Source organism: Colius striatus, chromosome 3 (assembly GCF_028858725.1).
Source record: "Colius striatus isolate bColStr4 chromosome 3, bColStr4.1.hap1, whole genome shotgun sequence".
NCBI classification, from domain to species: Eukaryota; Metazoa; Chordata; class Aves; order Coliiformes; family Coliidae; genus Colius; species Colius striatus.
In genome coordinates this window covers 32,164,497-32,188,926 of record NC_084761.1, presented here as the reverse complement: position 1 = coordinate 32,188,926, position 24,430 = coordinate 32,164,497, and the positions used below count along the sequence as shown (strand labels likewise).

Below are 24,430 nucleotides of genomic sequence, written 5' to 3'. Positions count from 1 at the left end.
CTAAAATACACTGCTCAGCCACTGCATCATTTTCTGGGTGGAAGCTATGGTCCCATCCAGAAATACTCTCCTGACTCTAACTAGTCATTACAGTATGGGATGGTACACATCAAGTGTAATTCAGTGTGGTGGGCACTTCTTTGGCTGTGAAGAAGCCTTATCAGCAGATACTGAAGCATGAAGTATGTGAAAGGAAGTATGCTCTGTGCTACTTCTAAATAAAAATGGATGTAATTGACTCAGCAGCAGCTCTAAAGCCCTTCATGGCTGTTATTTCCTTTTGCAGCCTTGCCAGTGATGCAATGACAGGACTGCTATTGCAACACCAGCCCCAAAGATCACCTACAGACACATGATTTCAGTAGCTTTTCCTACAAGAACTGTGTCCAGAGATAGGCAATGAAGCTGGTGGAGGGTCTGGAGAACAAGTCTTATGGGAAGCAGCTAAGGGAGCTGGGTTGGTTTAGCCTGGAGGAGGCTGAAAGGAGACCTGATCACCCTCAACAACTGCCTGAAAGGAGGTTGTAGTGAGGTGGAAGTTGATCTCTTCTCCCAAGTAACAAATGGCAGGACAAAAGGAAACAGCCTCAAGTTGCACCCAGAGGGCTTGAAATTGGTGATTAGGAAGAACTTTTTCACTGGGAGGGTTGTTAGACATTGGCAGGGTCTGCCCAGGGACGTGGCAGAGTCCCCATCTATGGAGATATTGAAAAGCTGTGTAGATGAGGTGCTGAGGGACATGGTTAAGGGAGGGCTTGGCAATGTGAGGTTGGTGACTAGACTCAATGATCTTAAAGGTCTTTTCCAACCAAGCAATTCCATGATTCTATGAAAGGAAAGTTTCTAGAAAAGAAACAGCTGCAATATGGAAATTGGTGGCACTGAATACCAACTGAATGTCACTCCCTCTAACTGGTTAGCATTGCAGAAAATACAGTCCTGATTGCAGCTTCCAGGGCTATATTTAGTAGCCTGTTCCACATGCTTGATGAGGTGCCTTCCCAGGGCCTGCCCCTATCTCCAGAGACTTTCCATGGTTTGTGCTCTCGCTGAGAGGAGTCTGTTGGATTTTCATTTATCGTGCAAACACACCTCCATGGCACCTCCAGCAGCGTTTGTTCTCCACAGGCTTTTCCTTGTTGGCAAAATGCCAGGAACTGCGCCAGCTTCCCTGTTCCTTCCCAGCACCACAAGATTTATCAGGGAGTTGAACTAGATGAGGTGCCTTCCAAGCCTGACCATTGTGGGGTTGTGTGTGGGTTCCCTCTGGGGCGGGCAAAGGCCTGTAGCTGCTACAGTTACACATGCCAGGGTGATGGTCTGTGAGTGCAGCAGTGGGTGCACTTCAGGGCAGTGCCCACACAGTAATGCAGGCAAAGCCCAGGGAGGAACAGTAGAAATCACAGGTCCCCCCTGAGCCCAACGCTTGTTCTGCAGCGGAACAGCCTGTGCACACAGGTGCCACACCTTACACACATGCTCCCCACGCTGTACCGCTAAGGAACCCAAGTAACTTGGCATTTTGAAGGGAAATGATAGGTGCAAACGTGACTCAGGTCTTGATGCCAAACATCCATCTCTTTCAAGCTGCTCTGTTCCTCAAGGCACAGAACCAGGTACACAAAATCCCCGGGCTACAGGAGTGAAGGCTGCCAGCGTCTCCATTAGCAGTGGCCACACTTAATCACAGGGCGTAATCGGGTTAGTCAGGGCAGCTGGTTCTGTGAGTTAACGTTCAACTAAGGGCAAAGTATTTGCTGAAGCCGTTTTTTCCCCGCAGGAAGGGCCAGAAGGTGCTGGGGTAGGAGGGGTGTGCATCACGGTGAGGCTGAGGGAACCATTTCAGGTATGTTTTTTGACAACTAGCTTGTTTGGGAATTTGATTTTTCTTTAAGCCGTGCAGTCCAACACTTACATTGTGCTCGCTGACTGACAGGAGCATTTTGGTTTTTCCCCAACCCCATTGAGTACTACAAATTGTTTGGGACCTACATGGTGTTTGCTGGATGCTGTTTGCTACCAACAGACACGTTTAGTCTCACCACCCCCTAAGGCAGCTGGTGAGCTCCAGATAGATACAGCTGGTGCTGTTGCTCCTCAGTGCTGCTGGGCTGCTGGTGCTCAGAGGCAGGGCAATGGGAAGCAGGCAGCTTTGCTGGGCACAAATCCCTTTCCTCTTTGCTTGCAAAAGGCAGTGAGAAGTTGGGGATTAAAAAAAAAAAAATCAGAGCTCTGCATGTTCCACAGACATCTCTGTTCTGGCACCAAGTACTGAAAAATCAAAGTCAAACTTCACTATAGGTAGATGAACTGGCCTAAAATATTTTGTGTGGGGAATCACAGCAGGAATACATAGGGCTTGCCTATTAAAGAAAGCATATAAGCTGTTTACTACACAAGTGTACAAGTTTATAGCAGAATAATTACCTGGCTTGATAAATAAAGTGTTTCTCAGGGCTCAGTGTTGAGGCCTGTTCCGTTTAACATCTTTATCAACGATCTGGATAAGGGGCTCGATGCACCCGCAGTAAATTTACTGATGACACCAAGCTGGGTGAGTGCATAGACCTGCTTGAGGGTAGGAAGGCTCTTCAGAGGGACTTGGACAGGCTGGATAGATGGGCTGAGGCCAAGCGTATGAGGTTCAACAAGGCCAAGGGCTGGGTCTTGCACTTGGGCCACAACAACCCCAGGCAATGCTACAGGCTTAAGGCATAGTGACTGGAAAGTTGTCCCATGGAAAAGGATAGCTGGCAGCCAGCAGTGTGCTCAGGTGGCCAAGAAGGCCGAAGGCATCCTGGCTTGTATCAGAAATAGTGTGGCCAGCAGGACCAAGGAGGTGATTGTTCCCATGTACTCAGCGCTGGTGAGGCTGCAGTTCAAATGCTGTGTTCAGCGCAGAACTAGCCCTTCACTACAAGATGGACATGGAGGTGCTGGAGCATGTCCAGAGACAAAGCTGGGGAAGGGTCTGGAGCACAAGTCTGATGAGCTGGGGATGTTTAGCCTAGAGAGGAGGAGGCTGAGAGGAGACATGATCACTCTCTACAGCTGAGGAAATGGTCTCAAGTTGGGACAGTGGAGGTTTAGATTGAAGATTAGGAGGAACTGATTCACTGAGAGGGTTGTTAAACACTGGCAGGGGCTGCCCAGGGAGGTGGTGGAGTTCCCATCCCTGGAGATATTGAAAAGCCGTGTAGATGAGGTGCTGAGGGACATGGTTTACTGATGAGCTTAGCAGCGTGAGGTTAGTGGTTGGACTCAATGATCTTAACAGTCTTTTCCAACCCAAATGATTGTATGATAAATCAAGAGCTTCTCCTCAAAGCTTTTGCTCTGTCTCAGAAGCTCTCATGTAGCAGTTTCTTTCATCTACCTCCCTGGCTGCTGCTTCCTTATCATCCAGCAACCTGCACCACGTGCAAATGTCCTGCTAGCTGCTAGGTAAAAGTAGGCTACAGAAGAGAGTCTTAAAACAGCTGGGAAAGGATGGGAATAGTAGTAATCAATTGAAATACAGGTATGTTCAGAAAACAGGCAGGGATATTTGCCTGCAGCTGAAAGGAAAGTGCTTTTCTTCTTTTTTTTTTGTAGTCAGCAGAAAAAATGCCTAATATAATTGAAGCACAGCACATGTCTTTTGGAGTCAGCCCGTTTGATTTCTTGATCCTTATGGTGTCCTCCCAGTTGTGATTTTCTATGATTCCACAGCACTAACGTATAAGTGTGGGGAAAAGCCTTTGGATTTCACTCTTACCTTGAGGAGGTAAAGCCCATCAAAGCAAACAGTATTTCCCAGCCTTCCCAGGCAGTTTTTATGTAAAGACAGTACCTTCTGTGTCCTGCACCTCTTCAGGTCGATCTGACACACACTATAAAACTCCACAGTTTCACTTGCACTTCTGAGCTGCTGCAGTAATTTCTGCTGTTGGGGTTTTTTTATAGTTACAGCTTGAGTACTACCAGAAAAATGTGTTCTCTTTAATTGACGTGACATTTATACGGCATCCTAGTTTTACAACAACAAATTATTTTGGTTTGTATTTCATCCTTCATCTTCTGACATTTTTTCCCAACTTTGTGCTTTTAAATACACCCAGCACTTTTTTTTAAGTCAATATTAGTTTCTGTCTATATAGCGTCTATACTAAAAGATTATTAAACCCTTGCCCCCTCCTGCCTCCCAATAATCTCGAGACTCATTTAGGATCACAGCTGGTGGTCTTATTTGCCACACTCTTTGCCTTAACTCTATCTCAGAGGAGTTGCCTCTGTGGCTTTTATTTTGCTCTGTGCAGTCAGCTTAGCAACCTGATTGACCCAAGTCTTTGCTACATGAACCAGCCCTTTACCCATAAAGCCCGAGAGCTGCAGTTTGACAGTGGATGCTGGCGCTGAGCTCCCACAAGTGTCATGTACCACACGGTCACCTCGCTAACCTAACAAAAAGTTGGCATTCTCTGCAGCTCCCCTCACAAAAATGCGGCTTAAGATGCCAAATCATGTGTGTTTATGATGTCTAAAAAGAATCTATTTATGAATGTACATATTTTATGGTCTTCATTTTATGACTATATATATATATAAAATAAATTTAAAGTATATTTATATCTCATCACCACCATTGTCATGGGTTTGTGTGGAGCCATTTCTGGTAATGGGGAAGTGGCTGTAATGGTGGCTCCTGTAAGAGGGTGCTTGAATCTTTCGCCAGCTCTGAGTCAGACCCAGTTTTGGGGCTGAGCCAATTCGGTGCCTCAACAATCACTTTTTAAGCAGCATCTTCCAGAAGAGAAGAGTTGTTCTTCTCTAGGAGGCAGAGACCATCTGTGAGGGACTGACCACATTCCCCATTCCCAGGGAAAAAGGGAGGGGTGGGGGAAGGAGATCATAGAATCATAGAATGGTAGTTCTAAAAGTAACTAACTAAATAAATGAAGAGGGAATTTACTGTATTGCCTCACAACAGTCTTTTTCTGACTGTGACCTTTTCAAAGGGGTGATGCAAACAGTAAACAAAACAGTGAAAAAAGGAAGTACCGAGCAAAGATTATGGTCTTATGACTCTCACTTTTGCTATGCACACATTGGCACCAGTTGGCTCTTCCTTTTCATTTAATACCCCTGTGTATGTGCCTGCACATGTGTGTATGGGCTGTAATCACACAGGCTCCACGTTGTAGTGACTGGTGTTGTGTGCTTACAGATGTAGCTATGCAACTTGTATCTGTTTTTCAGGGGGTTGACTGTGTCTGAACCAGAAAGCCTGTTTAAAAGGGAGCATATGAGATGTTACAGAGACAATGCTCACCCTTTAAAAAAAAAACGGTGCTCTGTATACTTCCTGCTGAAAAATATCAGTACTATTGGAGGGGAAAAAACCCACCATTATCTTACAAAATGAAGATCTGACTGTCTTTTGTGTACTGCTTTTACAGTCAAACACAGAGACAAGGCCACAGTCCTGCAGTTACTTGTTTTAAAGCAGGACACAAAAGAAAGATGGATTATGATGGATAGGAGCAGGTAAAAGGAGAGGCCCCTTTGAGCTCTTGGGTGTTGTCAAATATATTTGGTTTTCCTTGATTCTCTAGAAGCAAGCAACTACTTGAAGGATCTGGTGGAGGTTCTGACATCATTGTTTTTAAATGTATGAGCAAAGTTTGTTTTCTGACTCCATCTCTTACTGGAAACAGAGACCCTAAGACTCAAGTGCACCCTACAGGTTTCAAAATAAGACATAAGCAGATAGAAATCGAAAACATGCACCCCCTCCCTTTTTTATATTTTTCTTTAAGAGGTACCATTTATTTCAAATAATAATTATCATTATCAAAACAACCAAATCAGAAAAACAAAGGGGAGGGGCACCTCATTTGTTAAATGCCATGTGCCTGTCTGCTGGGCTGCTTCTGAGCTGCTACCACTGGTTTAGCTAAAGGCACAGAGCAGCCTTTTCCACTGAGGTGAATGCAGCAGAAGAGAGGGCTGGGTCTGCTGGTACAGAGACACAAACAGCCTGTGCTCCACTCAGCCTGCTTACCTTAAGGCTCTGACATTCTCACTCTTAGTAGCAACTACAAGGCGTGTCTGGTCAATGAGCACCACTCAATCCCTGGTCCGCAGGCACATTACATCAATGCCAGCTTGTTTTTCAGAGGTGACAAAAGCAGGAAGAGGAAAGGGCTCTGATTTTCTTGAAATGATTATTGGTGTTGTTGGGAAACTTGCTTTTCATTCATGTGAAATATTAGCTAAGTATTGCATCAAGATTCACATTAACCAGAGGGGATTCAGCAAAGGCAGAAAACAATACAAGCGACATCTGCGCAGGGCAGGATTCAGCCCGAGTGATGGTCCCAGGCTGGCTAGCAGCTTTTACCTTTCCCATGCCTGCCTTTGGGCTCTGCAGAACAAGAAGGTGCCTTCAGAACAAGGAGCTGCCTTCAGCAAGTGCTTCAACAGGCGTCAGCCTCTGTGAGGCTGATTGTGCAGCTGTACAGAGCCCAGCGACTCCCAGGACAACACTGGAAACCGGCAGCAGCTCTTTGGCTCTCAGAGTTGCCTCACAGCCCCCACTGAGGCCTCCTTTGGGCAGCCAGTGCCAACAGACAGGAAATGACCCCCAACCCTCAAACTCAAAGTAGTGGTTTTTTGCAAGTCCTAGAATAGAGTTGATTTTGAATGCTACCTACAAGTTCAGGTTTAAGATTGCATGTTACTTTTGTGTCCCTTTGCATGGGAAGCCAGACTCCCCCTTGAAAAGTAACAGTATTATTAATTTAAAAATGGTATGTGGCTTTCTCTATGGCAATTGAGATGTAACAAAATATCAGTCAATGGCCTTGAAAGCAGGGCTCTGGGAGACTGAAAAAAAAGACCATTCCAATTATATATCCAGGGGGAAATGAAAATATTCACCAAAAAGGGAAAAGGAACACAATTTCCAATGAATGTATAACAGCAGCAAGTTAGTAAATGTTCAGTTGGGGAAAATATTAGTGCAGGGTTCAATTCCAAGCTAATTCCTGTGTCACGCAGGATGCATTGGGTAATGGGTCCATGACCAGCTGCAAAAACAGAGCAGCTGCCCTCCCAGTGCAAGACCAAATGTTACGGGATTCAAAGACAAAAACCAGCAATTTTTGGCCTGGTATCGATCAAAGCTCTAGACAAGCATTGCACTGGTCACTTTGTGAAAAGCTGTGGTGTTTGAGGGAAAAACTGTTACTGATGGGTTTGTTCTGCCGTGCCGTGTTTCCCATCCCAGGTAGGAAAATCCCCATGAGTCACAGATGAAGGTGTGAAAGTCTGAGAGGGGGTAGAATCCACCATCGGGGTCTTGTCTGGACTCCCATGCTACTCCCTCCCATCAAAGTCAGAATGTAACTCATTTTTAAACCATTAAACCATATTTTAGAGATGAAATAAGATTAAAGACAGTACTTTCATTAGGGGTCGTCATCCATTCTCACTGTATCTGGAAAGGCATCTTTTAAAACTCTAGTTGAGAGAGCTGGAAAAAATGACCAGGGTGGAGCCATTTCTTGAGTAACGCAGACACTTTATTGGCTCAGCGAAGTTTTGCTTTGGGGAGATTACAGTACACATAAAAACCCCACGTATTTTGATGCTTCTTAGCTATAGCATCATGATGAAGACATGAGACAAAAAAAACCCCAAAAAAACCCTAATGTGCAGCAACCATGTGCATGAATACTAGGGCACTTCTAGAGTTTGTAAGAACGTTTCCCTTTATGTAAATACCTGCAACAGCACCATTTTCAGTACGAAGCTTGACCTTCAGAGAGAACTAAAATAAAAGTTGCAATTATGAGAACATAGAAGTGTGTGACAAGTCATTATGTCCTTCACCTGACCCAAGTTACTGACTAAGTAGTAATGCCAAGGATGCCCCACACAGCCATGACACTCCACAAAGAGGTTTTAGTTCACAAATTTGTAATAGAGGACATACTTGGCATATTTGTCTCCACATTCCATGGCCTATTTTGTTTTGTATTCAAAAGTGTTTTAAGGAAGTCTCATATTCCTAATGTTTTGTCCTAAGCATTTCCATCCCTAAAATATGTCACTAAGTTGGTTATAAAAAGTTTTTTTTCAAGATATTTGAAAGACATTCCTTGCCACTATAATCCTCTGAAACCTCTGTCTTTGAAAATCAGCATGCCTTTGCCACCTTCACTCAATCTTACATTCACTGAAGTGTTTTTACTTACCCTGGGACCCTCAACTCAGATACCACATCTTCAGAAAAAAGCCCTCATTGAAGTTTTAGTAAGGTCAGAGAAGTTATAGACAGTTACAGCCCCAGATCTACCTCAGATCCCGTGCTACAGTACTTTCTGTGAGGAGGAATGCAGAGTTTAGTTTTCCATACTAGCGACAAAAAGTTAGCTAAGTTTTAAGTATCAAATAATTGTCTAGAGGTAGGGACAAGTTTGTCAATTCTCTTACCATTGCCATGAAGAATCAAAGTTTACAGTGGAATGACAGTCCAAAAGCTAGCAGTTTGCACCTACACTGTCAGCTCAAACTTTATCTGACAATCCTGGGGTTTGTTTTGAAAATAAAAAGGTACTTGCTCAGCAATTTGCTAGCAGTCACCAAATGTTCCTTCATATGCCAAAAATCTCCTCACTCACTGGCCCAAAAAGCAAGCTAACTGGCTGTCACAAAAAACACTTTTCTCCTACATTACTCTGATGCAAGTAGCAACCAAAAATGTTAGTGAATTACCTTACTATTTATAACCCTATCACAAGTGATGAGAACAATCTCAGGCAGCAAGAGCTCAAGTAGAATTGCTTTCTCAAAACTTTACTTGTAAGGTTTACTTTCCCGTGTATTTATAGTGAAACTTTAGTCATTCAGAAAGTACAATTACAAAGTGCAAGAACATGAGATGGGCACATCTACACCAGAAAACCAATAAAAATATAACCCACATTAAAGTGCCAAAGCGATTCGCTTCCGTTACTACCAAAACCCGAAACTTTGCCAAGATCATAATTCTGAAGCGTTTGCAAACAAGACAACGTGTGACAGCTGATAATCACATGACTTAACACCAGCAGGTCATGGCAGGTTTCGGTTCAGGCTTTATATGTATTTCACTGTGATCTGGGGGTTGACTAAGCATTAAAGGCTTGTGACTTTTAAGCTTGTGAGCCAGCGTCATAAATATGGCCTCCACATGGTCATTGTCATTGGGGTTTTTGGCAGAGGTTTCAAATAACGGCATACTGTGAGTATCAGCAAACTTCTGGGCCAAGTCCGTAGGCACCTGAATAGCGCTCCTCAGGTCACATTTATTTCCAACAAGAATCCGCGGTATATCGTTGGCAAGAAGGTGCTGTTTGCACTCCTCTATCCATGAGGGCAGACTGTGAAAACTGGCAATGTTTGTCATATCATACACGAACACGACCGCGTGTACGTTCCTGTAGTAGTGCTGCACCATGCTCTTCCGGAAGCGCTCCTGGCCCGCCGTATCCCACAGCTGGATCTGAAAAGAGAGTGACAGCAAGAGGAAAAAAAATGGCTCATTACTCACATTGGAAAATCACACAAATCCCCTGCAGCTAAGGGAGCCACACGACCACAGCAATCAGCTCTTTGGAATCCATCATACTGAAGAGTTTGTGCTGAAGAAAATGGTTGCTTTCACACAATTGCTCACACAACTTTTGCCTTCACAGTTGCTCCTTACTGAAGCCAAGAAGAAAGGGTGATGCGACTTGATTGCAAATATCAATTTCTCAGAGTTTAATGGAGCAAGTATTTTGGAAGATTTTTACATAAAGAAACACTGAAGTCTTGGCAATGGCACTTTTTTTTTTTGGAAAGAACAACATGTATTTTTGTAATAGCCAAAAATAATATTGTCTTCCCCAAAGCTTTGTTCTCAGCAGGAAGTTAACTGTCTATTATAGTACTAGGAGAAGGAGGAAGAAATCAAGCCATACATGAATAACACCAACACCACCAACAGGACAAAGACATCTTTCTCTGCAGCGTATCTATTGGAATCAAATCCTCCTGTGACGAATCTCTAACTTGAGCTTATTTAATGCTTGAACTAGGACTCTACTGTGGTTTGCAGTATCAAAGCACACATAAAAGTAAAAAAACCAAAACAGCAGAATCCTCCTGTTAGTTTAACATGCTACTGTTGTCTACAGGTACACATCATTCTGCCTCAAATATGCAGAACATATTTGTTTGAAGCTTAGAAAGTGTAAGGGACAAAAGAACATTCAGAAGAATTGAAATGCTTTCAAACTCCTAGGGTCCAGATTAAAACAAACCAAAAAGAAACATGTAGCTACAACTAAAAAAAATTAAATGCATCAATCAACCTGGTAGAACAGAAGCCTGGAGTGCTCAGAGTATGCTACAGATTTGTGCGCTTATTGGACACAGCCATGTTACCTGAGCAAACTTGCTCTCCAGGAGCTGTGGGACTGCAACACACAGCAGGCAGAGCCGGCTCACCTACAACACCAGATTAACTGTGCACTCTAAGACATAAACTTGTGTGGGGCTCTGTCACAAACACCTTAGTGACTGTGTTAACTCTGAAAGACAACATTGTATTTTTTGGGTCCTGTCTGTCAGGGAGAGCTGATCCCTGAGGCTGAGGCAGTTTGATTAATACTTCAGCTTTGAACTTTGAGCAGAAAATGTCAGATAGAAATGTCTCCTCCCTGGGAGTGAAAGGAGAGTTTTTCTTCAGCCTCAGAATTCAGGGAATATTAAATGTTCTGTAAACGATGAAGATAAATTTAAAATTCAATCTGTTCCTATGAAAGGTACAGCCGGCATCTTCCCCTGATGAAATTACTCTCCCATTACCATAGTTCTGCATCCCTTTCATCCAAATGTTTCAGTAAGGCTTATTTAGAAATTGCAAGTGTCTTGAAAGTTGCCCTGTTTACCAATTTTACCAGCAATTCTGGTATTTAAAAAAAAGAAACCCAAGTGCCAGTGAAATTTGCTGATGGCAAGAAGCTAAGATGTATCACTGACAGAGAGCAGGTTTACAGTGTCACATCAATAGGGGTTTTTTTCAGAGCCAGAACAACAGAAATAGAGTAAAACTGAACAGGAGCAGATGCAAAGTCTTGATAACAGTGACTAATAATAAAGACTTTTCCTACAAGTGCAGGATTCATCAGCTTGGCTATTATTAAAACAGATGATGATCCAGATACACAAGTCAGTCACGGGATGTTATGAATCACTAGTGCAGAGTCAAGGAAAAAGAGCAAGTGGTGTTTCAGCACGGTGTGACTTTTTCTGCAACGTTCTCTTCAATCCTGGTCACCCATCCTCCAGAACAACTCAGACTGGAGCAGGTGGAAATGGCAGTCACTGGTTTCATCAGAGGAACTGAGAATTTACACAAGAACATCTGAGCAGCTTGGCTTCTGTAGTCTAGGCCAGTGTCTGCAGCTGCTGATCCTCAGCCTTAAAAAGAGCTATGTGCTGCTACTGAAAGGGTCATTAAGATTACTAAGAAATGCAAGGCAAGGCACCCTGGCCTCTGATCGCAGAAAACAGTAGTCAGTTGCAGTTCATCTCACTTTAGAGCAAACACCTGCTTTTTACCAGTGGTACTAAACTCTAAACACAACTGACTGCATCTCCATGGTCTGGTAAGGGAATCTGGACAATCAGATCAAATATAGGCACCTAAATTTGGGTAAGAATCATTTACCTAACCAGACAAGAGATCCTTTCAGTTCTATGCACTTATAAAACATTATAAAGTCAGGAGACTCATGGAAAGATTTTGTTACTTTGGAATTTGACAAATTAAAGGGGGAGAAAGACGCGCAGACTTCGGTAATCCTTTTGTTCAGACAACATGTTAAGGAATCATGACAGATAATCTTGAAAAATGCTATATTAAATTAATTCAAAGGCCGAGCTCATTTTCACAGGCAGCTGTGAACCTGCACTTCTCTACCCACTCCATTCACAGAGCAGAAACCAGTCATGCTTCAGTCAAGCAAAGATCCACAAGTGTACTGCCAGCCTCGCGTAGAGAAAAGGAAATGAAAGGTTTACACATCTCCCAAGCTAACCTTAAACTACAGTTCCTCTAAACCTGTATTTACACGAGGCTTTCAAGCTTGAAGGGTATTATCTCAAATTAAAAACATTCACGTTCTTCACACAAAATCATTTGCACTGAGAGGTAAATTCTTACCCAGGACAGAGAACTTCACACTTTAGAAGTTTCTTCATCCCTCTCACTGGATGAACTTGAGGAAACTATTCCACTTCTGGCCTATGAAAAATAGTTGCTCTACTATAAAACAACACTAAAAGTGTTACTGTAATTTGCTTCAACAAATTAATTAATGCTGTTGCACATTAACAGATATGCACTGCTGAATTAAGATCACTGTTTCATTATTAGCTCAGTACCACTCACCTTCAATGAAGCACATTTTTTGTAATGTTCCTTCAAAATGTGTGGTTTGAAAATGTGGTTTAACAGCACAATTCAGCCAATAAAACTGTGGTCAGGATCACTTTTGATCCCACTCCCTAGGAAAGACAATTGGTACTTAGATATATTGACTCAGCTATCACCTCCCACTTTCTGACACTCCTTTTTGTGGATGCAGAGAGGCTGTTTTCTAAACAAGGACTCCTTTATCATGCATGGTTCAAACACACTGGTAAAAACATAAGTGGCCTTTAACAAAGACAAAATGGTAAACCACATCTCCTTTTACAAGGTGTAGGAGCAAAAGAAGTGAAGAAAAGTGTACTCAAAGGTACAGAGTATTATGTTTGGACTTTTTTCTTTGAATTTCATTGGCAACCTTTGCTCTGTTAATGTAGGTCGATAAAGAGTGACATCATTGTTTTCTTCAATTTTTCAATGCTTAAATCAATTGAGGAAGAAAAGATTTTGGCTGAAAATAATTTCTTTGTTGAAAATTTTAACTTATCCATCACATCTAGGCACTGGTGTTTCATACGAAGTTGTTAGCCTACTGTGCAAGCTATGAAGGAATACATTTGTCTCTATGTCTTGGAATTCTACACAATTCCTGTGTGGGAGACCCCCGGGGAGATGAACTGTACTTGTGTTCCTGCCAGTGACACAGCATTTTTCCAGCTGCGAGAGACAAGCTCAATACTGTGGCAGCACACGACTGACCATCCAGCTGGCTGGGGGAAGGGGGATGAGGGAAAGAGAAGACACTACTTCATAACCTCCTTCAACCCAAGAGGTAAAATCCCTCTGCTCAGCAAGCCCTTCAGGGCACACCAAGAACAGCAGTTGATTTGGTTCATCTGAGCTTCTCTTTCCTGGTTCAACAGGCACTGCTGGAGCTCACTGCTACGAGCAAGGAAGGTGAAGATAAGTGAGAGGAAGTGGTAAAACTCCAAAACTGGGGCATACTTGACACCATGCAGCATCCCTCTGAAAAGTTAGAGTCCTGGCCATAATAAAAAAGTTTATTCCTTTTAAAGCTGAAACAGACCTTCCTGGAAAACAACACGTCTCCAAAGACCCTCCTGAGGTTTTCCGTGTCCCTCAGCCAAACCTGGTGTACTCAGCAGGTGTACTCTCAAACATGCAGCAAAACAACCCAGCAGAACATATATAACAAAACAGCACAATAACCTAAGTGAAGCATCACAGAACTGTGGATTAGGCTCTGTTCTTCTTCACTGCCCTCCAACAAAAGCCAGGTGTAATCCAGAGGTCGTGAAAATGCCAGTCTATAAGATACTGTTGACAGGAAGATATCCATCAGAAGGTTCTCTCCTCTGTCACTCACAGAAACGAGCAGGGAATACAGAATCTCAGCTATCAGCCAAAGAAGTGATGGTTGGTGATTTAAAAAAGGAAAAGAATAACTATGATCCTTAATTTTTTTCCTTTTTTTTAGTTAAAAACAAGGATATGAGGTGAAAAAAAACCCCAGATGAGAAGGAAAGCAAATGCATTTACATGCCTTCTGCAATTTCTTTAACCAGTAAGTAACAAGGAAAAACTATAGCTTTCAGCCAAGTGACTGCAAGCTGTACTTACAAAGCCTGATGATAATAAATGCAAAAGTACCATTACAAGACTAGTGTTACTCCCTTTTGCTACACAATATTGAACTCTGCTTATGGAAACAAACTGTAACAGAGAAGTAGAAACGGATTTGGTTTAAAATCATGTTACTCCTAGTAAACAATCTGCATTTGTAAGCAGGCAAATGCCTGTTAGGATCACCACTAGCCTTTATATATCTACTGGGCAGGCTAGGAATATTTTATACATTTTATAAATTTGCTTCACAGTGCAACGACGCCATTGTTTCACTAAATTTAATGTTGCAAGACTAAGCTTTAGTTAAACCCATAATCGCTGCAAAAACTAATGGTCAAATATGAGACAGACATCCAACCTGGCACTGTCCAGCTCTGTACCACATCTCCCTAAATATGCAGCAATCTTAAGAGAATCCTAAACAAAGCATTAAATATTATAACACATTGCTAACACTCATAAAGTGATTCACTCATGAGCAATGTTCAACTTCTTAACGGGACATTTTACAAGCAGAATGCATGTACCACTGGCATCTGCACAGCTCTGTGGACTTGTCAGTTAAGTGTGATCACTGATAAACACAGATGTAGAATTTCTGTGAAGCAACAAGGTGCCGATACCAGGCACTGCCAACAGTAAAATACTGTTGAGAGATCCACCTAGAAGTCCATTTTAAGGGAGAAATTATTGACTGACATCTGTCAAAAAGCTGTGCAAATGTTCGGTCTGCGGTAGGAGTTTCTCATCACCATAGAAACTCCCATAGTAATTAAATTTCCAGCAGGAGCAAGGCAAAACAAAGCTTCAGAGCAGATGCAGCCAAGGCTATCTGCTGTGCAACACAAGGACATTGAAATTCTGGGGTTACAGCAGGGCGACATAAGAACCTACAAACCCCCCAGTGCAGCTCCAGACCTGCGAGCGTGCAGCACAGCAGGGACGGCCAGGATGTGCAATCCTCCGGCCAGCCACGCACAGTCCTGCCAGCTGCCCTTCGCAGGTAAACTGGTCAGGCTCCCGGGCCTGTCACCCGTCAGCATCCGCATCTCGCTCTCCACGCGCTTCTCCTACTCTCCCTGCTGTTACCGACTGCGATGCTGGAGCCCTATACCTGGCTCGGGCAGCTACCTTCAGTCAGCAGCCGCGTCGGGCCCGGTGGTGCACACATACATATCCCTCGTACCCCCGGATCTTGCCATCGGGCAAGGCCCAAAGCGGTCGCTGTCCGCAGGACGGAGGGAGGCCAGCACCAGGCCGCAGTGGGAAGAGCTCCGACCGCCGATGGCCTTGCCCGGGGCTCGCAGGGCCGAGCAGGGCGGCGGAGATGGCGCCGAGCACCCCCCTTTCCCCAGCCCCGTGCCGGAGCCGGCGGTACCTTGATGCGCTCGCCGTCGATGGTGACGGCGCGCTCGCGGAAGTCCACGCCGATGGTGGCCTCAGTGCGCTGGGGAAAGCGGCCGGCGCAGAAGCGGTAGGTGAGGCACGTCTTCCCCACGTTGGAGTCCCCGATGACGATGATCTTGAAGATACGAGAGCGGGCGGGGGGCAGCCCGCCGGGGAGCGTTCCGCTGCTCGTCAGGCTCAGCTCCAGCGAGGACTCCAGGTCGGCCGCAGCGGACATCATCGCTCAGGGCGGATCGGTTCGGGGACGTGGCCGCCCCGCTCTTCCTCTCCTCCTCCTCCTCCTCCTCCCCGCGCGCAGCGGCCGGGCGCGCGCCCCGTTAACCACTGCCCCGGGCAGAGGCGGCAGCCGCCAGCGCGCGCGGCCGGCGCCCCGGCCCGCGCCCGCCCATGGCCTGCGAGGCCTCGCGAGAGCCCCGGGCCCGCCCACCCTCCGCCAATCGCCGGGCGCGGCGTCTGCGCGCGCCAGCACAGCAGCGCACCGACGAGCTGTCGGGAGGCGGCGGGGCCGCGCGGCGCCAGCGCGGGGGCGAGCCGGGCGGCGCCTTAGCGTTGTACATGGGTCTCGGATGGAAAAGATCATCACAGTCAACCGACAACCTGGCACTGCCACGTCCACCACTAAACCGCGTCCCTCAGCACCTCATCTACACGGCTTTTCAGTATCTCCAGGGATGGGGACTCCACCACCTCCCTGGGCAGCCCCTGCCAGTGTCCCAACAGCCATCTCAGTGAAAAAGTCACAGAAACAGAATGGTAGTGGACCTTCAGAGCCAGCTAAAGCAGGTTCACCTCAAGCTGCTCTCCATTATCTTTGAGTGACTATGGAGCACAGGTGAGGTTGCCTTAGGACTGGAGAAAGGACATCATTCCAGTCTTCAAAAAGCACAGGAAAGGGGACCCGGGAAACTACAGGCAAGTCAGCCTCACCTCCATCCCTGGAAAGGTGATGGAACAATTCACCCTGAATGTCATTTGTAAACACACAAACTAAAAGATGGTTATGAGGGGAACTCAACACAAATTCAACAAGGGGCAATCCTGTTTGACCAACTTGATAGCCTTCTATAATGGTATAACTGGCTGGCTAGATGAGGAGAGAGCAGTGGATGTCATCTACCTTGACTTCAGCAAGGCTTTTGACACTGTCTCCCAAAACACCTTCATGGGAAAATTTAGGAAGTGTGGATTGGATGAGTGGACAGTGAGGTGGATTGAGAGCTGGCTGAATGACAGAGCCCAGAGGGTGGTGATCAATGAAGCCGAGTTGAGTTGGAAGCCTGTAGCCAGTGTGGTTCCACAGAGGTCAGTTCTGGGGCCAGTCTTGTTCAACATCTTCATCAACGACCTGGATGAGGGGACAGTGTACCCTCAGCAAGTTCACTGATGACACCAAACTGGGAGGACTGGCTGATTCCCCAGTGTTCTGGTTTAGCAAGGAGCAGCTTTTGGCTTAGTAACAGGGGGAGCAGGTTGCAGCAAAGACCCGGTAAAGAGTTTTTGGACTCTCCCCCGGCTCCTGGGTTCACACCTACCTGCGGCCCGGCTGGGCCAATCTGGCGCCTCTGCCATCACTATTTAGGGGACGGGAATTTGAAATGCAAGTGGGGAGGTGTAAGAGTGATACAAGATGGAGGCGATCACACGGACCCTTCAGCCAGAGAAGGAGGAAGGAAGGAGAAGCGATAGACCAGAGACTCCTCTGCAAGCTGTGGTGAGAATGCAAGCTGTGCCCCTGCAACCTATGGAGATCCATGGCAGGACTGAGAGTTACCAGCAGCTCCATGTGAGTGAGCCCGGACGGGCGAGGGACTGTGTGGGGAGACAGCCATGGCCCAGGCCGTGTTGGAGAGCCTGCACGCCGCAGAGCAGCCCCACACGAGAGGCAGAGAGGAGCTGCAGCCTTTGGGATAAATGCGCATCGGAGCAGCCCGTGCAGGGCTGCCGTGTGTGTGAGGTACCCCATGGACTTGCAGGGAGGACTGGCGTGGAGTTCACCCGTCCTGAGGAGGGACAAACGGCAGAAGCTATTGGGAACAGACTAACTGAAACCCCCACTGCCTGCCCCCCCGAACCGTTCAGGGGGGGGACAAGGTAAAAACACCGGGATCAGGGCTCTGAGCCCGGGAAGAGGGAAGGTGTGGCAAGAAGGTGTTCTTAAAAAGGCTGGCTGGACTCTTCATTGATGTATTACTCTGTGTTGTTTCATTTTGGTTATGTTTTGGCATTTTGGGGGTATGTTTTAGTTGATGTTGCATTAAATTATTTTTCTGTTTTCTTCCCCAAGCCGAGTAGTATGGTCTGTTTTGTCCTGAACCTTAAAGCGGCAATTAAGCTCTCCCTGCCCTTGAGCAGTTCTCAGCCTCTTGGGTACTCGAGGCTAATCGTGGTCTTTGTTCCCTGATGGGCCTAAACCACAACACCCAGAAGGCTGTGCCGCCATTCAGCGGGATCTCAACCAGCTCAAGAGCTGGGTAGAGAGGAATTTTGTGACGTTAAACAAGACCAAGTCTGGAGTTCTAGAACAATCCCATGCGCCAGTACAGGCTGGGGGATTGATCTGCTGGTGAGCAGCTCTGAGGAGAAGGACCTGGAAGTTCTGGTGGACAGCAAAATAACCAGGAGCAAGCAATGTGCCCTCATGGCCAAGAAGGTTAGTGTCATTCTGGGGTGTAAACTGAGAGCTGAGCCAGAGTTCCGGAAGTTTGGATCAGATACCTAAAAATAGTCATTAGGAGTTCTCCTGTTCATCCCATTACACATGCCTCTGACCATTCAGGGCTTCTGCCTACACAAATAAGGGTCCTTGGATCACTGCTCCCTGTACACCAACTGTCACGTGGTTAAGGACAGCACTTTGAATGGTTTGGCATTGCTCATATATGAAAACAAAAGGCTAGATAAAAAACAAACCAAAAACCAAAACTGCCAAACCAAAACCCAATACCCTGAGTTCAGAGCGACTTTACTTACAGTGACCATCTTGGTTCTTGTTATTCCCTTTTCCCTTCCTTGGAGCAACCTAATGGAAGGTTGTAAAGAAGTGCCTCCACTCTGTAGTCCTCTTCTGAGACATAATAAAAATTATGTTGTTGATTATGATTATAATAATTATTATGATATAATAATAATAATTATTATTATTTCATTCTGTCAAAGGAGTAATGGTGTTCCAGTGTGAAGATAAGATCAAAGGAAAGTGAGGGGGTTGTGTCTCCCTTGAGTTCTTACTGACTCTTCTACGGCATTGCTCCTTCTTGCAGTCAGAATGTAAAATGTGCTTATCTGAGCAGAGGCAGTGCAAGCAAGCCTACATCTATAGTCTAACGATTTAAGGAGAAAAACCCTAATTATAGCAGGGAATGCTCTGATTTGGGCTCTGGCTAGTGAACTAGGAAGGAGATATTAAAGCGCGGTTTGGCAGGGTCTGCCAACAGCTTGTTTAATTGAGTTTGGTGTGGGTTATGCCAGGAGGGCCAGAGTGAGTTATATTTACATCTAAGCTTTTCAAAATCTTTCATTTCAACAGCTAAGACTAAATGGCAGCCTCGATACACTATCTAGGGCCCAAAGGCATTGTGAGTCATTAGATTTTTACACTCCACTAATTTTACGCTGACACCCCCAACACCTTGCCCATGAATTTGCCTCTCAATGCTGTCAACAGCCACCTTGCTTTCTGCTTTGTTAGCTATAAGGCAGGCAGAACCACCTTCACGGGGATGGTCTGGAACACATCTGGCCCCTGAAAGACTGGACTTGAAGTAAATTCCTTCAGAGACTGTAAAGATTGCCCCAGATGTGGATAATATGTTAAAATTGTCCTCAGGGTTTCCGGGTACAGAAAGTAAAGTACTCTTTACTGAAAGAGTAAAGTACTCACTGAAAAGAAGCCACAGTTCTTCCAAGAGTCAAGATAAAATCCTGAGTACAATTACCAAAGCTTCTCATTCAGTTGTTTTCTTGGTGGTACTTGCCTGATCTTTGTGCAGCAGCTTGCTTTGGTCAGGAAAAGTACGTGTGGGAGTTTGAACTGTCCTTTTTGAACTTCCCTGTTACTCTGGTCATGAGACTTCCTGATCGGCCTGAACAAATCTGTAAGAACAGTGGTTTGACACAAGGTGCCTTCACTCATTCCACCCATTCCTCCTTTCTCCAGTAAAACTGTCCCTCCAGAGCAGGAGTTTTGAGGGAGAGTGGCTTCTCATTGAGAGGACAGTAGTCATGGCCTCTGTTCTGCGCTTGGTGGCCAGACGTCACTGCCCTTCCATATTATGGTAAGATGGTGAGGGAAAGGCCAGGTGATTCACATGTGCAGACTTCATAGTTTCAGCCAGCATTCCTAAGCTGTTTAGAGGTTGCTTAAATCTCATAATTTGACAAAATCTCATAACATGACAAAATTGCCGTTTGTCCAAATAGATTTTTTTCATGGGAACGTATTTTCAGGGGCTAGAATTTTCCCACAAGAGTATTCTGCCAATCAAAATGGCACAACAGGCCAGACCCAGAGAAGGAAAGTAGGAATAGATGGTGGCTAAGATTCATAAGATCCAGAAAATCTAATTTCAGTTTTCAGTCCCATCACAGGGATCTAATGCAGGGGCCTCAAATACTGAGGTGTCAGTGCCCCTGGGACAGGGTAGGCAATGGGTAGGCCTTTCGCGCTCTCTCCTCACCCAGTTGCTCTATTCCACACACTGCTGGCTGGGTCAGAGATCCCAAAACCTCCTTGTTCCGTGGGGGCAACGCACCTTGTTTTCAAATCCAGTTAGGGCTGAGAGACGCGTGTCCCACTGTGATCAACAATTAATTGCTACTCACAGATTTTGGCTGAAGGATAACAGAAACTTCATGTATGCTGCACATAACACGTCTGTTAATGGCAAAAGTCAGAACTTCCTGTTCTCAGCTCAACTGTCTTCAGTACATGTTGGTCAGTTCATGTGGCAGTAGTTTACCGAGAGGACAAACTATGTCAGGTATAGCCTGAGTGATCTCCCTCTCCCTATCTCCACTCATGAACCTCTCATTATATTTCCATCTCCCCTGTCCAGTTTAGGAAGGGCGAGTGATAGAACGACTTGGTGGGCATCTGGCACCCAGCCAGGGGTAAACCAGCACAAACCCCACACAAAACTGAGGCACTGTTGTTTTGGTAGGACAGTTAATAACTGTTCCAGCTTGGCTGGAGCAAAAATACAGCTAGTCTGCTCTCCTGCCTGCTGTGGGAAGAGGAAGCTTCATAGAAAATCTACAGGAACAAATGGAGGAGAAAGGCTGTTTTTACACACACCAGAGTTCAGCTGATTCACGGTGAGGGATTTCACAAACAGAAACTGCATCAAAACTGTTCTGTTGAAAGTCTGCCTTTGTATAAGAACAAATATGCCAGATACACTGCACCTGTAAATTAGAAATTATCTTAAAATGTATTTTAACACTGACCCTCTGATTTAAAGTGCTCTACCAACAGCTGTAAAGCAGAAAATCTATTTGTTTTTAAAGCACCTTTTGAACTTAAAATATATCACAACATCGTCGAGTTCTCTTTGTGAGGGATGATTATTTTGCAGTGCTATTTAAGAGCATCTTACAAGCACATGTACTAGCTTGAAGGATTTTTAGATCAATCCATGCAGCTCTTACGCAGAAAGCCTCACCATGGTTAAAGTCAGAAATATACTGAACTAGGTCACTCCTGCTTTTTAAGTGTAAATAAATTAATAAATAAACTTGTATGAATTGAACATCAAATAAAAGTGAAAAGCTAGTAAACTGTGAATGTTACCTGCACTTAGTAAAATTTCTTTCCTGCTTTCTTTGTAGGGAACATTCACACTAATATTTGAATGGGATTCGTGTATCTTCTGTATCAGCTTGTTCTCCTTGTGGGAAAGGTGCTTATCTTAGAGCTCTAAGAGCACAGGTGTTATTCTGACATTAAAAAAAAAACAAACCAGAAAGAAAGAAAGAGAAAAATCATCAGTGAAGCCCTGTCTTTTTATTCTACAGCAAGGTAAATAACTAGTGCCTCAGCAATGCTGAGCCACAGTAACTGAGGTATTCTGTTTTCCCTGCAGTTTTCTGCCTCAGGGTATTTTGCACCACTTACTTACCCCACAGTGAAAGACACAACCCTTTTTTTCAGCAAAGCAAGCCAGACCTGAATAAAAAGGACTAGATTACAATGTTCCAGCCAGAGCAGCATTTTCCAAAATTTTGAGAGATGTTTTTAATGCTAGAGGAAAAAGGTCAGTTAACATCTTCCCAAACACTTTCCCATTTCTCTCTTTGAATCAAAGTGCTTCTGATGCTGGCAAATACAGGACTTGTGGCAAAAGAAATTTGGAAATACAGCATTTCTCTGTAAATTCTCTTTAAAGAGAAGGGGGATCATACAATTCACTGGAGGTCCTCAGCCATGAAACAGAAGGCTACAAGGCCCAGGCCTATCTTAATGGGCAACAGGTATAAAAATGATGGCTAATGCAGTGACTCTTACACAGGGAGATGTCAGGACAATCTTGGCTTAAGTCACTTTTGTATGAGCTATTCCAGTGTAGTACAGGAAATGTCATCACTTTTCATATATATATTTAGAGATAAAGATGTTAATTAGCTCATTACACTTCATCCAGCACAGACTGTTTATGGATATTTCTAATATATTTGGAGACCAGCAAATACAGTTGAAATTTATCTATAGTAACAGAATAAATTAAAAATGCTTCTTGCTATATAAGCATTTGAAAAAAAGCTTTCCATTTTCTTCTTTTGCATGGACAAATACTTTTAATGCTCTGTTCGGATGTGTTCAGTGAATGAGTGTAGAAGAGCCTGAGTTCATGGTAATTTTTATTTAGCAGATGCATGAGTTTCTAAAGAACTGGAGTCTGAAAATAGTTACAAGTCTCTGGACTCACTCAGCATTTCAAATATTGTTATTTCTGTCTTCCTTTGAAGACATATTTTAACTTGGCAGTCCCATGAAAACAGAGACTGTTCGATCTCTAAAAATTCTGTCTTCTGGGTTTTAAGTTAAGGAAAAAATCAGGATATCTTTTTAGGAAATAGAATTTAAGGACCCTATATGTTAAGTTGTTAAAGCAGACTGAAAAAGCAATACCCCGTTGAAATCCCAAGGCCAAATGTCTCATCTATCTTTGCATTGAAAGTGGATTTTGGCACAGCTACTACTACTACTGGCAGTTACTAGAATGTGACTTTGTTGTTCACTCTGTGCCCTTATCTTGGTAAAACTATAGAACTAAAAGCTTTAAGGAAATTAAAAGAAAGAAAAGTTTTTACATTTCTGGGTTGTGCTTGGGTTTTATTCCCATCATGTGCCTAATGAGAGACCAGTAAAGCCATTCTGCAGCGTTTTCATCTGCCAGCTGTGTGTTACACCAAAAGCTGTGTCCCTGCTTTCTTACTCTCTGCTATTGTACATGCTACGTTCAAGGACTTTCTGTGTGTCTGCCACAGGTTTGTGTGCAGCTGTTTCTGTTAAGGGGCAAAGGGCTGTAAAGACTCCTGTAAGAAGCTGCTTGAAACTCTCCCCAGCTCTAAGCCATACCCACTTCTGGGGCTGAGCCAATTAGACGCCTCCACAATCACTTTTTAAGAAGCAGCAGCTGGAAGAGGAGGCTTCTTCCTCCTGTTCTTACTTCTTTCTGGATGGTGGTAGAAGGAGTTGGAGGAGAGATAAGTGACCAAGTGGACCCCAAGATCAGTGAGACAAGAGAGGAGGAGGTGTGCTAGAGCAGATCCTCCCCCATCTTATCCCACAGTGAGACAGGAGCTGTGTTCCTGTACCCTGTGGAGAGGAGTGGTGAAGCTGAGATCTGCTGGCAGCTCATGGAAGACCTCATGCCAGGGTCGTGACTGTGCCTGGAGGGGCCATGAATTTGTGTGAGTACAACATTGCAGCAGAAGGTGCCTAGAGTTCAGCTGCCGTAGAGGAGTTCCATGCTGGAGGAGTTTGTGAGAAGAAGCTGTAGTCGTTGGGAAGAACTCCTGTTGGAGAGCTGTTAAGGACTGTGTCCTGGGGGAGCAACCCTGCCTTGGAGCAGGGGATGAATGTGAGGAGTGCTCCTTCTCTGAGGAGAAAGAAGCAGCAGAGACCATCTGTGATGGACTGACCATATCCCCCATTCCCTGCCTCACTGTGCCATTGAGAGGGGAGGAGATAGAGATATCAGGATCAGGGACCTGAGCCTAAGAAGAGGGGAGTGATGGGGGAAGGGGCTCTTAAATTGCTGGTTGTATTTTTTCTCATCATCCTGCTCTGTTTTTTTTTTTTTTTCCCCTGTCTGTTCTGTTTCTAGGAGGCAGTAGAATAAGCTTTGTGTACTTTTTCCTCTCGAAGTCGAGTAGTGGAGTCTGTTTTGCCCGAAACCATAACTGTCAGTGAGCCCTCCCTGCCCTTGTCTCAATCCACAAGGTCTTTGGTTATCTTTTTTTCTTCCCATCTCACTGGGACCTCCACCATCCTAAGGGAGGAGGGGGTGGATGTGGGGGTGAGCAAGACACTGTGTGGTGCTTCTTTGCCAGATGGGCCTGAACCACAACGGTGTCCCCAAGCAGTGCTGCAGAAAGGTTCATTACATGTCACAAAGCTTATGTATTTACCTGTCTGTACTATGGCCTCTGACAAGTCTTTCCTGGGCAGCAAACAAATCCAGTTGTACTGTGTTCTGCCAACGATTAGCCTGCATGTGTAAACTCCAGACTGAAGACTTTGAGCCCCAAGACTTTGATGTCAGGATATAGTGTCTTTTTTATTGTCAAGAAACAGGTTTCAAATAATATATCATGAGTGTGGATTTGTTACCTATTTCAGTAAGTTTTCCTCCTTTTCCCAGGCTATCACTAGTTATCAAGGACATAGTCCCACGCCTGTTTTAATTAAAATATTGAATCAAAAAATCC

The 24,430-nt window shown here is 44.8% G+C and overlaps 1 protein-coding gene across 1 annotated transcript; it reads right to left on the bottom strand.

Moving 5' to 3' along the window:
* Positions 1-7,543: 7,543 nt before the first annotated feature.
* RAB33B (RAB33B, member RAS oncogene family) lies at positions 7,544-15,865 on the bottom strand. The gene is made up of 2 exons (XM_061993906.1): positions 15,471-15,865; positions 7,544-9,529 (listed from the first exon to the last, which is right to left on the bottom strand). Exons 1-2 carry the CDS (start codon positions 15,717-15,719, stop codon positions 9,086-9,088), a joined length of 693 nt encoding a protein of 230 aa, XP_061849890.1. The 5' UTR covers positions 15,720-15,865; the 3' UTR covers positions 7,544-9,085.
* Positions 15,866-24,430: the final 8,565 nt, after the last annotated feature.